The sequence below is a fragment of the Mandrillus leucophaeus genome, unplaced genomic scaffold (genome assembly GCF_000951045.1).
Source record: "Mandrillus leucophaeus isolate KB7577 unplaced genomic scaffold, Mleu.le_1.0 Scaffold104, whole genome shotgun sequence".
Lineage (NCBI taxonomy): Eukaryota > Metazoa > Chordata > Mammalia > Primates > Cercopithecidae > Mandrillus > Mandrillus leucophaeus.
This window is the reverse complement of record NW_012098543.1, coordinates 202,052-213,469: the sequence shown is the minus strand read 5'-3', so window position 1 is coordinate 213,469 and position 11,418 is coordinate 202,052. Positions and strand designations below refer to the sequence as shown.

At 52.1% G+C, this 11,418-nt stretch overlaps 3 protein-coding genes across 5 annotated transcripts in view; 1 reads left to right on the top strand and 2 right to left on the bottom strand.

Annotated features, from left to right (window-relative positions):
* OSCAR (osteoclast associated, immunoglobulin-like receptor) overlaps positions 1 to 4,137 on the bottom strand; it is a 7,026-nt gene extending 2,889 nt beyond the window's left edge. The window contains exons 1-4 of the mRNA XM_011980060.1: positions 4,079 to 4,137; positions 3,081 to 3,113; positions 2,914 to 2,925; positions 543 to 842 (exon numbers count right to left, since the gene is read on the bottom strand). Of these exons, the coding sequence (XP_011835450.1) occupies positions 543 to 842; positions 2,914 to 2,925; positions 3,081 to 3,113; positions 4,079 to 4,115 (382 nt within the window). The 5' untranslated portion in view covers positions 4,116 to 4,137. The remainder of the gene's footprint in view (positions 1 to 542; positions 843 to 2,913; positions 2,926 to 3,080; positions 3,114 to 4,078) is intronic.
* Positions 4,138 to 5,939: 1,802 nt separating this feature from the next.
* Positions 5,940 to 9,432, top strand: NDUFA3 (NADH dehydrogenase (ubiquinone) 1 alpha subcomplex, 3, 9kDa). Its single transcript, XM_011979407.1, has 4 exons — positions 5,940 to 6,005; positions 6,230 to 6,304; positions 8,712 to 8,789; positions 9,277 to 9,432. The coding sequence occupies exons 1-4, from the start codon at positions 5,996 to 5,998 to the stop codon at positions 9,366 to 9,368; spliced, it is 255 nt and encodes an 84-aa protein (XP_011834797.1). The 5' UTR covers positions 5,940 to 5,995; the 3' UTR covers positions 9,369 to 9,432.
* Positions 9,433 to 9,477: 45 nt separating this feature from the next.
* The window catches only part of TFPT (TCF3 (E2A) fusion partner (in childhood Leukemia)), a 17,880-nt gene continuing 15,939 nt past the window's right edge, over positions 9,478 to 11,418 (bottom strand). Inside the window, exons 4-6 of one of the 3 annotated variants that reach the window (XM_011979418.1) lie at positions 10,788 to 10,857; positions 10,488 to 10,706; positions 9,478 to 9,634 (exon numbers count right to left, since the gene is read on the bottom strand). In XM_011979418.1, the coding sequence (XP_011834808.1) occupies positions 9,515 to 9,634; positions 10,488 to 10,706; positions 10,788 to 10,857 (409 nt within the window). In that variant the 3' untranslated portion in view covers positions 9,478 to 9,514. Of the gene's footprint in view, positions 9,635 to 10,267; positions 10,707 to 10,787; positions 10,858 to 11,418 lie in introns of those variants that run through there. The other 2 variants (XM_011979426.1, XM_011979412.1) reach the window with 2 other exon arrangements.

Sequence of the window (11,418 nt, the reverse complement as noted above, 5' to 3'; positions counted from 1 at the left end):
TCTCTCTGCCTCTCTCTCTCTCTGCCTGTCTCTTTCTTCCTCTCACTGCCTGTCTCTTTCTCTCTGCCTGTCTCTCTTTCTCTCTGCCTCTCTCTTTCTCTCTGCCTGTCTCTCTGTCTCTCTCTGCCTCTCTCTTTCTGCCTGTCTCTCTCTTCCTCTCTGCCTGTCTCTCTCTTCCTCTCTGCCTGTCTCTCTCTTTCTCTCTGCCTGTCTCTCTCTTTCTCTCTGCCTGTCTCTCTCTTCCTCTCTCTGCCTCTGTCTCTTTCTCTTTGTCTCTCTGTCTCTCTCTCTGCCTCGGTCTCTCTTTCTCTCTGCCTCTCTTTCTCCTTCTGCCTCTGTCTCTTTCTCTCTCCCCTCACTCTACCTCTCTCTCTCTTTCTGTCTGCCCCGCCCCCTCTCTCCCCCAGTATCTCTGTGTCTGTCTTCTTGTGTCTATGAATCTATCAGTTTGCCCGCCTCGCTCTCTCTTTCCCTGGATCTCTCTGTCCCTCCCCCACCTCCCTTGTTCCACCCGCTTCTCCTCCCTGACCCCAGGACCTCACCTGTCACCAGCAGCTCCAGGGGATCGCTGGGCTGGGACCAGACACCCGGCCTCCAGTCTGGCCTCCGGTAGCAGCAGTGGTAACTTCCCCCTTGGGCTGGTGTCACCTCCTCCAGAAAGAATTCTGCCAGCTCGGAGGACACATCCCGGAAGAGAGGGGGACTGATCTCTCCAAGCTTGAAAAGTCCAAATCTCCAGGCGGGTTGGGGTGCCCGGCACCTCAAGGTCACATTGACCCCAGGGGTCACAACTGTAGCCGGCTGAGCTCCCAGCCATGGCTTGTGGTATAAAGCTGGGGGGACTGAATAAACGGGGCTGCCTGGGTCCTCGGGCCTCCTGGGAGCCCCAGAAGATGACAGGGAAGTTGGGGAAGGAGGAAAATCACCTTGAACGATTACTGCCTCTTTCTCAGTCTCAGTTTCCTGTTTGTAAAATCAGTTTCCTGTTTGTAAAATCAGGGAGAGACTGGACTACAATCACAGCTTGTTAAAACCAGGTGCAAATCAGAGGGGCAGGACAGAAACTTCTGAGCTTTACTCCACAGTTTGTAAACACAGTAGTCAGGTCCCAGAACTCTGTAATTTTATTTTTTTTAAGTAATGAGATGGGGGTGTCTCCCTATGTTGGCCAGGCTGGTCTTAAACTACCAGCCTCAAGCAATCCTCCCACCTTGGCCTCCCAAAGTTCTGGGATTACAGGTGTGAGCCACCACAGACAGCCAGAACTCTAATTTTAAATAACTTTCCAGAATATTTGCAATATAGTATTTCAAGAGTTGCCAAAACTTACTATTTGGAAGAAAAAAAAAATGTTGGATCCCTACCTCACACCATTTCCCAAAACAACTTTCAGATTAATTAAAGACCTACCTGTGTTTCATTTTTTTAACTATAAAATTATTCAAAAAACTATAGGAAAATATATTTGTCTTGGGGTAAGGAAGGCTTCTTAAAATATAAAATAAGAAGTTCTATGAAAGATTAATTTGACCACTTCAAATTTCTTAAGTTGTGTATGCTAAAAGACAAAACTAGAGGACAAATGACAGTACTGGCAGACATCACTTATTCACAAATCACATAAGAGTATAGGAAGGCTGCCAGGTGTGGTGGCTTATGGCTGTAATCCCAGCGCTTTGGGAGGCCAAGGTGGGTGGATCACCTGAGGTCAGGAGTTCAAGACCAGCCTGGCCAGCATGGTGAAATCCTGTCTCAAATAAAAACACAGAAATTAGTCGGGTGTGGTGGTGCTAGCTTGTAGTCCCAGCTGTTTGGGAGGCTGAGCAGGAGAATTGCTTGAACCCTAGAGGCGGAGGTTGCAGTTAGCCAAGATCATGCCACTGCACTGCAGCCTGGGCAACAGAGTGAGAACTCCATGATGATGTGCACTTTGGGAGGCTGAGGCTGGAGGATTGCCTGAGCCCAGGAGTTCGAAGCTGCAATGAGCTATGATAGAGCCACTGCACTCCAGCCTGGGTGACAGAATGAAGCATCTTTAAAAATAAATAAATAAAAATAAGGGTCAGGTGAGGGGGCTCATGTTTGTAATCCCAGCACTTTGGGAGGCCAAGGCAGAGGAATCACCTGAGGTCAGGAGTTCCAGACCAGCGTGGCTAACATGGTGAAACCCTGTCTCTACTAAAAATACAAAAATTATCTGGGCACTGTGGTGCATGCCTGTAGTCCCAGCTACTCGGGAGGCTGAGGCAGGATAATCCCTTGAACCCAGGAGGTGTTTGCAGTGAGCTGAGATCGCACCACTGCACTCCAACCTGGGCGACAGAGACTCATCTCAAAATAAATAAAATAAAATAAAATAAAAAGGTAGAAATAGCTATAGTGACATTGAAATATCTCCAAGAGGTTTTTGTTTGTTTTTTTGTTTTTGAGACGGAGTCTCGCCCTGTCGCCCAGGCTGGAGTGCAGTGGCGTGATCTCGGCTCACTGCAACCTCTGCCTCCCAGGTTCAAGCCATTCTCCTGCCTCAGCCTCCTGAGTAGCTGGGACTACAGGCGCCCACCAACACGCCCGTTTTTTTTTTTTTTTTTTTTGTATTTTTAGTAGAGATGGGGTTTCACCGTGTTAGCCAGGATGGTCTCGATCTGACTTCATGATCCGCCCGCCTCGGCCTCCCAAAGTGCTGGGATTACAGACATGAGCTACTGTGCCCAGTCCAAGATCCTATTTCTTAAGCCCTGCACTGTGCCAGGCTCAGGGTTTTGCACATGTGATTTGATGAAATTTCACAGCGGCCCATTTTACAGAGAAGGAAATGGAGTCTTAGCAAGCTGTGGCTTGTTCAAAGTCGTATAAATGAATACGATGGTGAAACTGAGGCCTCTGCCTCAGAAGTTCCTGCTCTTCAGTACTCACCTATAATGACCACTAAGGGGAATGAGAAAAGAAGGAAGGAATGGAGGGAGGGAGGGAGGGAGGAAAATAAGGACTTCTGGGATGGGATTGGGCACCAAAATAAAATCTGAGTAGTTGGAAAAGGGGTGTCAGCGACATAAAGGAGAGTGGATGGGGCAGCTACTCACCAGATGGAGTAATGTCCGTGTGACACAGAGGCCCTGTAGAAGGTTGAGGGACTAGTTCCTTTTTTTTTTTTTTGTCTGAGACAGAGTCTTGCTCTGTTGCCCAGGCTGGAGTGTAGTGGTGTGATCTCAGCTCACTGCAACCTCTGCCTCCCAGGTTCAAGTGATTCTTCTGCCTCAGCCTCCCTAGTAGCCAGGACTACAGGTGCCCGCCACCACACTAGGCTAATTTTTGTATTTTTAGTAGAGACAGGGTTTCGCCATGTTGGTCAGGCTGTTCTTGAACTCCTGTCCTCAGGTGATCCGCCTGGCTTAGCCTCCCAAAGTGCTGGGATTACAGGCGTGAGCCACTGTGCCCGACAGCGAGTTCCTTTCAAAGCCCCTTGTGGCCAGCCCCATCTCACTGGTAGCCCCAGAATCTGAGTCCCCAGCTCCTGTCTCCTCTGGGAAATGAGAATCTTATCCCTCCCTCCTCCTGTCTCCGTAGACAGAAAATCGGACTTCCATTGCCCACCTACTGAAGAAGTCTGAACGCGGACCCCTCTGGCCTGGGCACCCAAGAGTTCAGGCCCTTGAACTCCACCTTTCCAGGGGGCAGAGCTTCTCCTCTCCTGGGTTCAGGAATCTGGGTCCCCATTTCCGTCTTCTCTCAGGAGCTAAGAGCCCTGTTCCCAGCCCCCTTTTCCCAGGGAATCAGGAGTCCTGGCTTCCATCCCCCTCCCATATGAGAATCTAGGAGTCCTCCCTGTCCCCTATCCTCTTCCTGCCTCAAGATCCAGAGATACCTGTCCCCGCCTCCTTCCTCTTTCGGGAATCTGTGTTCCCTTGCTTTAGGACCCAGGGGTCTGGGCCCCAGTCGTGTTCTTTATTTGAACCTAGAATCCCAAAGCTCCAGCTAGTGCTGCCTGGTCCCCCTGCAGGGTGTCTGGGTCTCCATTCTCTCTCTCTCTCTGCCCCCCCACCCCATCCCAGAACCCAGGGAGAAGGAAGGGGCGGCTCACAGAGGGTCAGCAGCTGGAGGATCAGCACCAGGGCCATGGTAGGCAGATATCTGCTGGAGCTGGAGTCAGGGCTTGGTTGCATCCTCTCCCCTCCCAGGAAATGAGGAAACATCAGAAAGCCAGACCCAGATCGTCGTTTAGGGAAGAGAGGATCGAGGTGGGGGCCTGTGGGTGACTGTGTCATAGCCCTATAGCGCTGTGGAAAAGGTTAGCAGGGGGGTCAGTCATAACCTGTGGTGTTCATTAATTTAACTCTAGAAACAAATACTAGTCGGGAGGCGGAGGCAGGAGGATCGCTTGAGCCCCAGAGTTCAAGAGCAGCTTGGGCGAGACCCTGTCTAAAAAATAAATAAATTGTGCCACCACACTCCAGCCTGGGTGATAGAGTGAGACCATGTCTTCAAATACAGACAGACAGACAGAAAGATATCTGTTTTTTAAAAAAAGAACCTATTATGTGCCAGACTCTTGCTGTGATTGACAGATAGAAAAAAATTAGCACCTATTATGTGCCAGACCCTTGCTGTGATTGAAAGAAAGAAAAAAAGAAAAAAAATTTAGCATCTATTATGTGCCAGGCCCCTGCTGTGATACATAGATGGATAGATAGATAGATAGATAGATAGATAGATAGATAAAAATTAGCATCTATTATGTGCCAGGCCCTTGCTGTGATAGATAGAAAATTAGCATCTATTATGTGCCAGGCCTTTGCTATGATAGATAGATAGATAAAATTTAGCACCTGTTAAGTGCCAGGCCCTTGCTGTGATTGATTGATAGATAAAAATTAACACCAATTACGTGCCAGGCCCTTGCTGTGATTAATTGATCGATAGATTGGTTGACAGATAAAAATTAGCACCTATTATGTGCCAGGCTCTTGCTGTGATATTGTGATTGATTGATTGATAAAAATTAGCACCTATAGGCCGGGCGCGGTGGCTCACGCCTGCAATCCCAGAACTTTGGGAGGCCAAGGCGGGCGGATCACCTGAGGTCGGGAAGTTGGAGACCAGCCTGACCAACATGGAGAAACCCCGTCTTTACTAAAAATAGAAAAATTAGCCTGGTGTGGAGGCGCGCGCCTGTAATCCCAGCTACTCAGGAGGCTGAGGCAGGAGAATCGCTTGAACCCCGGAGGCGGAGGTTGCTGTGAGCCGAGATTGCGCCAGTGCACTCCAGCCTGGGCGACTCAGTCTCAGAAAAAAAAAAAAAAAAAAAAAAGATTAGCACCTATTACGTGGCAGACCCTCGCTGTGCGATGTTGGCAGGCACAGAGGGAACTCAGACTCGTTACTGCTCTCAAGCAGCTGCTACCAGTCCGACTGACAGACCCAGACCAGGTCAGTTTCTTAAGTGATCTGAGCTATACTGGCGGTAACAGGGCACTGTGAGAGCCCGCAGAAAGCTCCTAACCCATCTGGGATGAGACCTAGCGCTTCCAGGACGAGCTGATGTTGAGCTGAGACCTCGAAGGAAAGGTTAGTCATTCACCTTCTCCCGGGCTCAGTTTCTTCATCTGTAAAATGGGCTTTCATACATAAACTATAAAATGAGGACTATTTTGTTCCGCCTTAGGTGGTCTCAGTAGGAGGACTAGTTACCCCGGAGCGACTTCTAGGCAGAGACTAAGGAGATTCCACGCAGGTCCGCGAAGTCAGGCTTGCGCTTGCTCTTGGCACTACTTCCTTTACCTCCGCGGCTCCATCTTTGTTCTGCGCTAGTGCGCACGCGCAGACTCCGAAAGCCGTACCTTGCACAGAGGGACCACAACTCCCAGAGTGCTCCGCGTCCTGTTTCTCCTCCACTTCTGCTCCAGGGCGCACGCGCAACCCAGGGAGCGGTTTCTCGCGCGTAGGGACCACAACTCCCAGAGTGCTCCGCGTCCTCGCCGGTGTCGCCGCCGAGACCAAGATGGCTGCAAGTAAGTGCAGGTGCCGGTGGCGCACGGGGCTCGGTGGTACCGGGAACCTCTGGGCGGTCCTGGGAATGAGGTGCGGCAGGGCAGTGGTGGAGGCGATGGGATCCGTGCTGGAGGGGGACGCAGAAGTCACGAGGGGGCTCCTCCAGGGCAGGGGTGGCACGCGAGGGTTAGAGGTCACGGGGGGCAGCCACTTGCAGGGGTGACCCTCCTCGCCACCCCTTCAGGACTCGGCGCCTTCCTCAAGAATGCCTGGGACAAGGAGCCAGTGCTGGTCGCGTCCTTCGTCATCGGGGGCCTCGGTGCGTGAGTGCTTCAGGCGCAAACTTGCATCGTCCACCCCCGTCCCCCTACATCCCTCCATCTTGTACCCCTAAAGCCCTGTCGCCTCCCTCGGCTCCCCTCCAGTGTGTCTGCACCCCCGCGACATCCCCTTGTCTATCCCCATACCCATTATAACGCCTCCACCGTCCCCCGCATTCCTCTCCCCCTACCCAATACGCTCTTAACCCCTCTAAATGAGACGTTCTCAACCCTGCTTATGCATTAGCAACACCTGAGCACCAAAAATAAAGTCCAGATCCTCCTCCTCCCTTTCATCTCCCCTCTCCCACATTCTGAATTGAGTTAGTTTGGTTGGAGGTGGGGCTGGGGAATCTGTGTCTTGTGAAAATCCCCCTATGATCCTAATGTGTTGTCTTGCTGATTGAAAACCTCAGCCCTGGAACTGTGCTACTCACACCTTAATTAGCACCGCAGTTCCTGCAGGGATGGGGCCTTTTTTTTTCTTGGAGATGGAGTCTTACTGTCACCCGGGCTAATGTGCAGTGAGGCGATCCCAGCTCACTGCAAACTCAGCCTCCCGGGTTCAAGGGATTCCCCTGCCTCAGCCTCTCGAGTAGCTGGGAGTACAGGCGCCCACCACCACGCCCGGCTAATTCTTTTGTATTTTTAGTAGAGACAGGGTTTCGCCATGTTAGCCAGAATGGTCTCGATTTCCTGATCTCGTGATCCGCCCGTCTCAGCCTCCCAAAGTGCTGGGTGAGCCACTGCCCACCCCTGGGATTACAGGGATGGCACGTACCACCACGCCTGGCTAATTTTTGTATTTTTAGTAGAGATGAAGTTTCACCATGTTGTTCAGGCTGGTCTTGAACTCCTGATCGCAAGTGATCCGCTTTCCCAAAGTACTGGGATTACCGGAGTGAGCCACTGCGCCCGGCCAAACTGTGGGTTCTGATTCTGTAGGTCTGGGGTGGGGCATGGGATTCTGCATTTTTGAAGAGTTGCCAGGTCTTGTAAGTACTGTTGGTCCACCAGCCAGGCACTAGGTAAGGTTCTGAACACTTGTTCAATCTGGCAGCCACCAGCCATACCTGGCCACTGAGCACTTGAAGTGAGGCTGGTATGAATTTGAGGTGGTATAAGACACACTGGATTTCAAACACTTAGTATAACTAAGTGTGTAAACTACCAATCATCTTTTGTTGATTACATGTTGAAGTGATGTTTGGATATACCATGGTTTTTTTTGGTCTGTTTTTGTTTTTTTGAGACGGAGTTTTACTTTCATCTAGGCTGGAGTGCAATGGCCTCATCTCAACTCACTGCAACCTCTGCCTCCCGGGTTCAAGCGATTCTCCTGTCTCAGCCTCCTGGGTAGCTGGGATTACAGGTGCACGCCACTACACCAGCTAATTTTTTGTATTTTTAGTAGAGACAGGGTTTCATCACATTGGTCAGGCTGGTCTCGAACTCCTGACCTCAGGTGATCCACCTGCCTCGGCCTCCTAAAATCCTGGGATTACAGGCATTAGCCACCTCACCCAGCCAAGTATGTTTCTTAAAATTTGTTTCATCTATATCTCATTTTTACTGTGGCTACTAAAAGATATAAAATTATATACCTGGGTCTTACCATCTGTCAGACAGTGCTGGCCTAGAACATTCTTCATATGCACTATACCCCATCCCCCGGGACTCCTGGCTCCCACCCTAGATGGACTGTGACTTGTCAGTGACTGTTGTTTGCCCAAACCTTTCTTCTCCAGTTTGTAACAGTTTTTTTTTTTTTTGCGACAGAGTCTCTGTTGCCCAGGCTGGAGTGCAGTGGCACAATGTGGGCTCACTGCAACCTCTGCCTCCCAGGCTCAAGGGATTCTCCTGCCTCAGCCTGCTGAGGAGCTGAGATTACAGGCTCCTGCCGCCATGCCTGGCTAATTTTTTTGTATCTTTAGTAGAGATGGGGATTCATCATGTTGTCCAGGCTGGTCGTGTACTCCTGACCTCAGGTGATCTGCCCACCTTTGCCTCCCAAAGTGCTGGGATTACAGGCATGAGCCACTGTGCCTGGCCAAACGTGTAACAGTCTTAATTTCTCCAGAATAGTCCCATGACACTACCCACAGGATGCTCCATGATGACCCCTACACTCAAAACGTACTCATTCCACGACCAACCCCAGTGCTTCCTCCTCTAGGCCCCCTGTATCTGTGAGTGTTAGACTCCCACCCCTACCTCCACTTAACCCCCCGAAAGAGTTTTAAGCCCTCCTGTCTATAAGTAGGGATCCCAGGGTACCAAGGATCCTCCTGGAGGCCCTCCCCGCTGCCCTCCCGCTTTGCAGTTTATCTTTGCCAAGGCTCAGATTCTCTTCCCCTCTCCTCAGAGCCACCTTCCCCTGGGGCTCACCCCTGTGTCTCTCCACAGCTATAATTATGCCCACATTCAGCCCCTACGTCAAGTACTCCATCATGATCAACGAGGCCACGCCCTACAACTACCCAGGTGAGTAGGGGCCAGGCAGGGATCCCTGGGATGGGCCCAGCCTCCCTGTGCTGGGGTAGGGGCAGTTACGGGCAGCTGTTTCCTGAGCAGGCATCAGAGATTCAGCAGTGGCGCCTGGATTCCCGTTCCATTTTTTAAGAATTGAGCGATAATTCGTATCCTATTCTGTGTTTGTGCTTCCAGTTTCTATTACCTTTCTGGGTTCCCATCTGTGTTGTTTTCTGTCTCCATCTTTTCAGGTTTCGGTCCTGTTTCCCCATCTCTTTCGACCCTAGCTCTCTCTCGCTCGCTCTCTCTCTCTCTGGTTTTCCATGTCTCTCAGTCTCTGTATTTCCTGCCTCTTTCTGCATCACTGATTCTCTGACCCTTCCCCTCCTCTCAGCCTTGGGGTCCCCCTTCCCTCTCTGAACATAAAGCGACAGACCAGCTCTTCTCTCCGGGACTCTGGAGACCTGCTGGTCTCAGTGGCCCACCTCCTGTCCCACAGTGCCCGTCCGTGATGATGGGAACATGCCGGACGTGCCCAGCCACCCCCAGGACCCTCAGGGCCCCAGCCTGGAGTGGCTGAAGAAACTGTGAGCACCTTCACTGACAGAGGCGGCCCCTCCCACGGCTCCCAATAAAAATGTGAACACCAACCCCAGAGCGTGGCATGTGTGTGATCAGCGGTGGGAACCAGCAGACGGTGGCCAGGGTGAGCGTGGGCTCAGTTTACTGGGCATGGGTCAGTCAGAGGCTGGGCTGGCCAGAGTTGGGTAGGGCAGCAGTTTGTCTGGACCCCGAGAAACCCAGCTGGAATCCAGGGCCTCATCTGCTTCAAAGCCAAAGTCTTCCTCGACCTTAATCTGCAGGAGAGAAGGAACAAGGTGTTAATAGGCCTGAGAATCCAGAAAAATCCCATCAGCTTCACCATTTTTGTTTTCGTTTTGTTTTGATTTTTAAAGAGACAGGGTCTGGAGTGCAGTGGTGCCATCACAGTTCACTGCAGCCTCTGCCTCCCAGGCTCAAGTGATCCTCCCACCTCAGCTTCCCAAGCAGCTGGGACTACAGGCACATGCCAATCATGCCTAACATGTTTTTTTCTTTTTGGTAGAGATGGGAGTCACAGTATGTTGCTCAGGCTGGTCTCAAACTCCTGGCATCAAGTGATTCCCCATGTAGGCCTCCCAAAGTGCTGGGATTACAGACATGGGCCACTGCACCCAGCCAGCCTCACCGTTCTTGTCTTCCTAGGCCAGTCACCTTCCTCCTCACACCTCAGAGCAATCCCAGTGTTCCTGGGTCCAGATGTTCTTCCAGCTTTCCTCCCCACACTGGGCCTTCCCTTCCACCCCATCTTCTCTGATCCTTCCTCTGATCCTTCCTTCTTCTCTACTCCTAGCCTTGTCTATTTTTCCTTCTCCAGGTCTTCCTCCTTCCCTTTCCAACTTTGCCTCCTTTCACCCAAGCCTTTGCCCCACTTTTTCCAACTACTTCCCTGCCTCATCCTAGGCCTCCAACACATCCTGGTTACCTCCTTTCTTCCACTTTCCCCAGCCCTGGGCCCCTCAGGGTGCAGAACCAAAACGCAAGAGCCCTGAACCTGACTCGGCCCAGCCCTGGCCCTAGCCCCTCCCCTTGAGTCCCCCCGCTCCTCACCTGCATCGGAGCCAGCTCTGGGGCCCCGGCCCCTCCCCTTGAGTCCCCCCACTTCCTCACCTGCACCGAAGCCAGCTCTGGAGTCAGCACAGTTCCCGCTCGGCGTCCATCCCGCGGCACTCGCCGCCTCTTCCGTCCACTGGGCCCCTCGCCGGGCGCTGGGCTGCCAGGTTCTGGGGGTGCAGGAGTCCTTCTGGGCGGGGACAGTGCCTCTTTCTCTGGAGGCTCATTCTCAGCATTGCCTGGGGTGGGAGCATCCGTGCCCTGGCTGCCCTCATCCTGGCGGGGAGGAGGGGGAGGTAGGTGATGGCTGCGTCCTGGGCTCCCAGTTCCTGACCCTCCTGGAGGCCCAACACTCACCTCTAGCACAATGGTGAACTGGCTGGCCCGGTAGTCATCCCCATAGGAGTCCAGCACTCTCATGAGGAACCTGCTCAGGGGGAGAAGCCACCAATGGAGTAAGTTACCTCCTAGCAGCTGGGAAAAGGGCCACAGGATAGAGCTCAGCTCTCACCCCACTCAACACCAAAGCTGTCCTGGACCCAGACGGTCCTGAGCTCTGGCACTGGAGGCCTGGGAGCCACGCCCTTGACCAGCCTTGAGACCTCAAGCAAGACAAGACGACCATTCTGAGGCTGAGTTTCCTGCTGTGCAACGACATGAAACCCTCAACTGGGCTGGATGTTGCAGTGGTGACACCGAAGTGGTGACGCCAGACGATTTCTGTACTTACTGTGATGTCGGCACTCAGTAAACATTCATACGTGAGTTACCATTTTTATTGATCACTGAAGAGGGGAGTGCAGAACGCTCCTAATGACCTCGCCTCTTATCAACACCCCCTTCTCTTCTTTCCCCAGCCCCTGCCTCCAGAGATCCTTAGTTTTTTTTTTTATTTTTTTGAGACAGAGTCTCGCTCTGTCACCCAGGCTGGAGTGCAGTGGCCGGATCTCAGCTCACTGCAAGCTCCGCCTCCCGGGTTCACGCCATT

Bases quoted from the DNA above. Each gene is read 5' to 3' on its own strand.
- NDUFA3 (XM_011979407.1), top strand. The intron at 6,305-8,711 runs GTGCGTGAGTGC...GTCTCTCCACAG, and splicing joins CTTCGTCATCGGGGGCCTCG to CTATAATTATGCCCACATTC. The intron at 8,790-9,276 runs GTGAGTAGGGGC...CCTGTCCCACAG, and splicing joins CACGCCCTACAACTACCCAG to TGCCCGTCCGTGATGATGGG.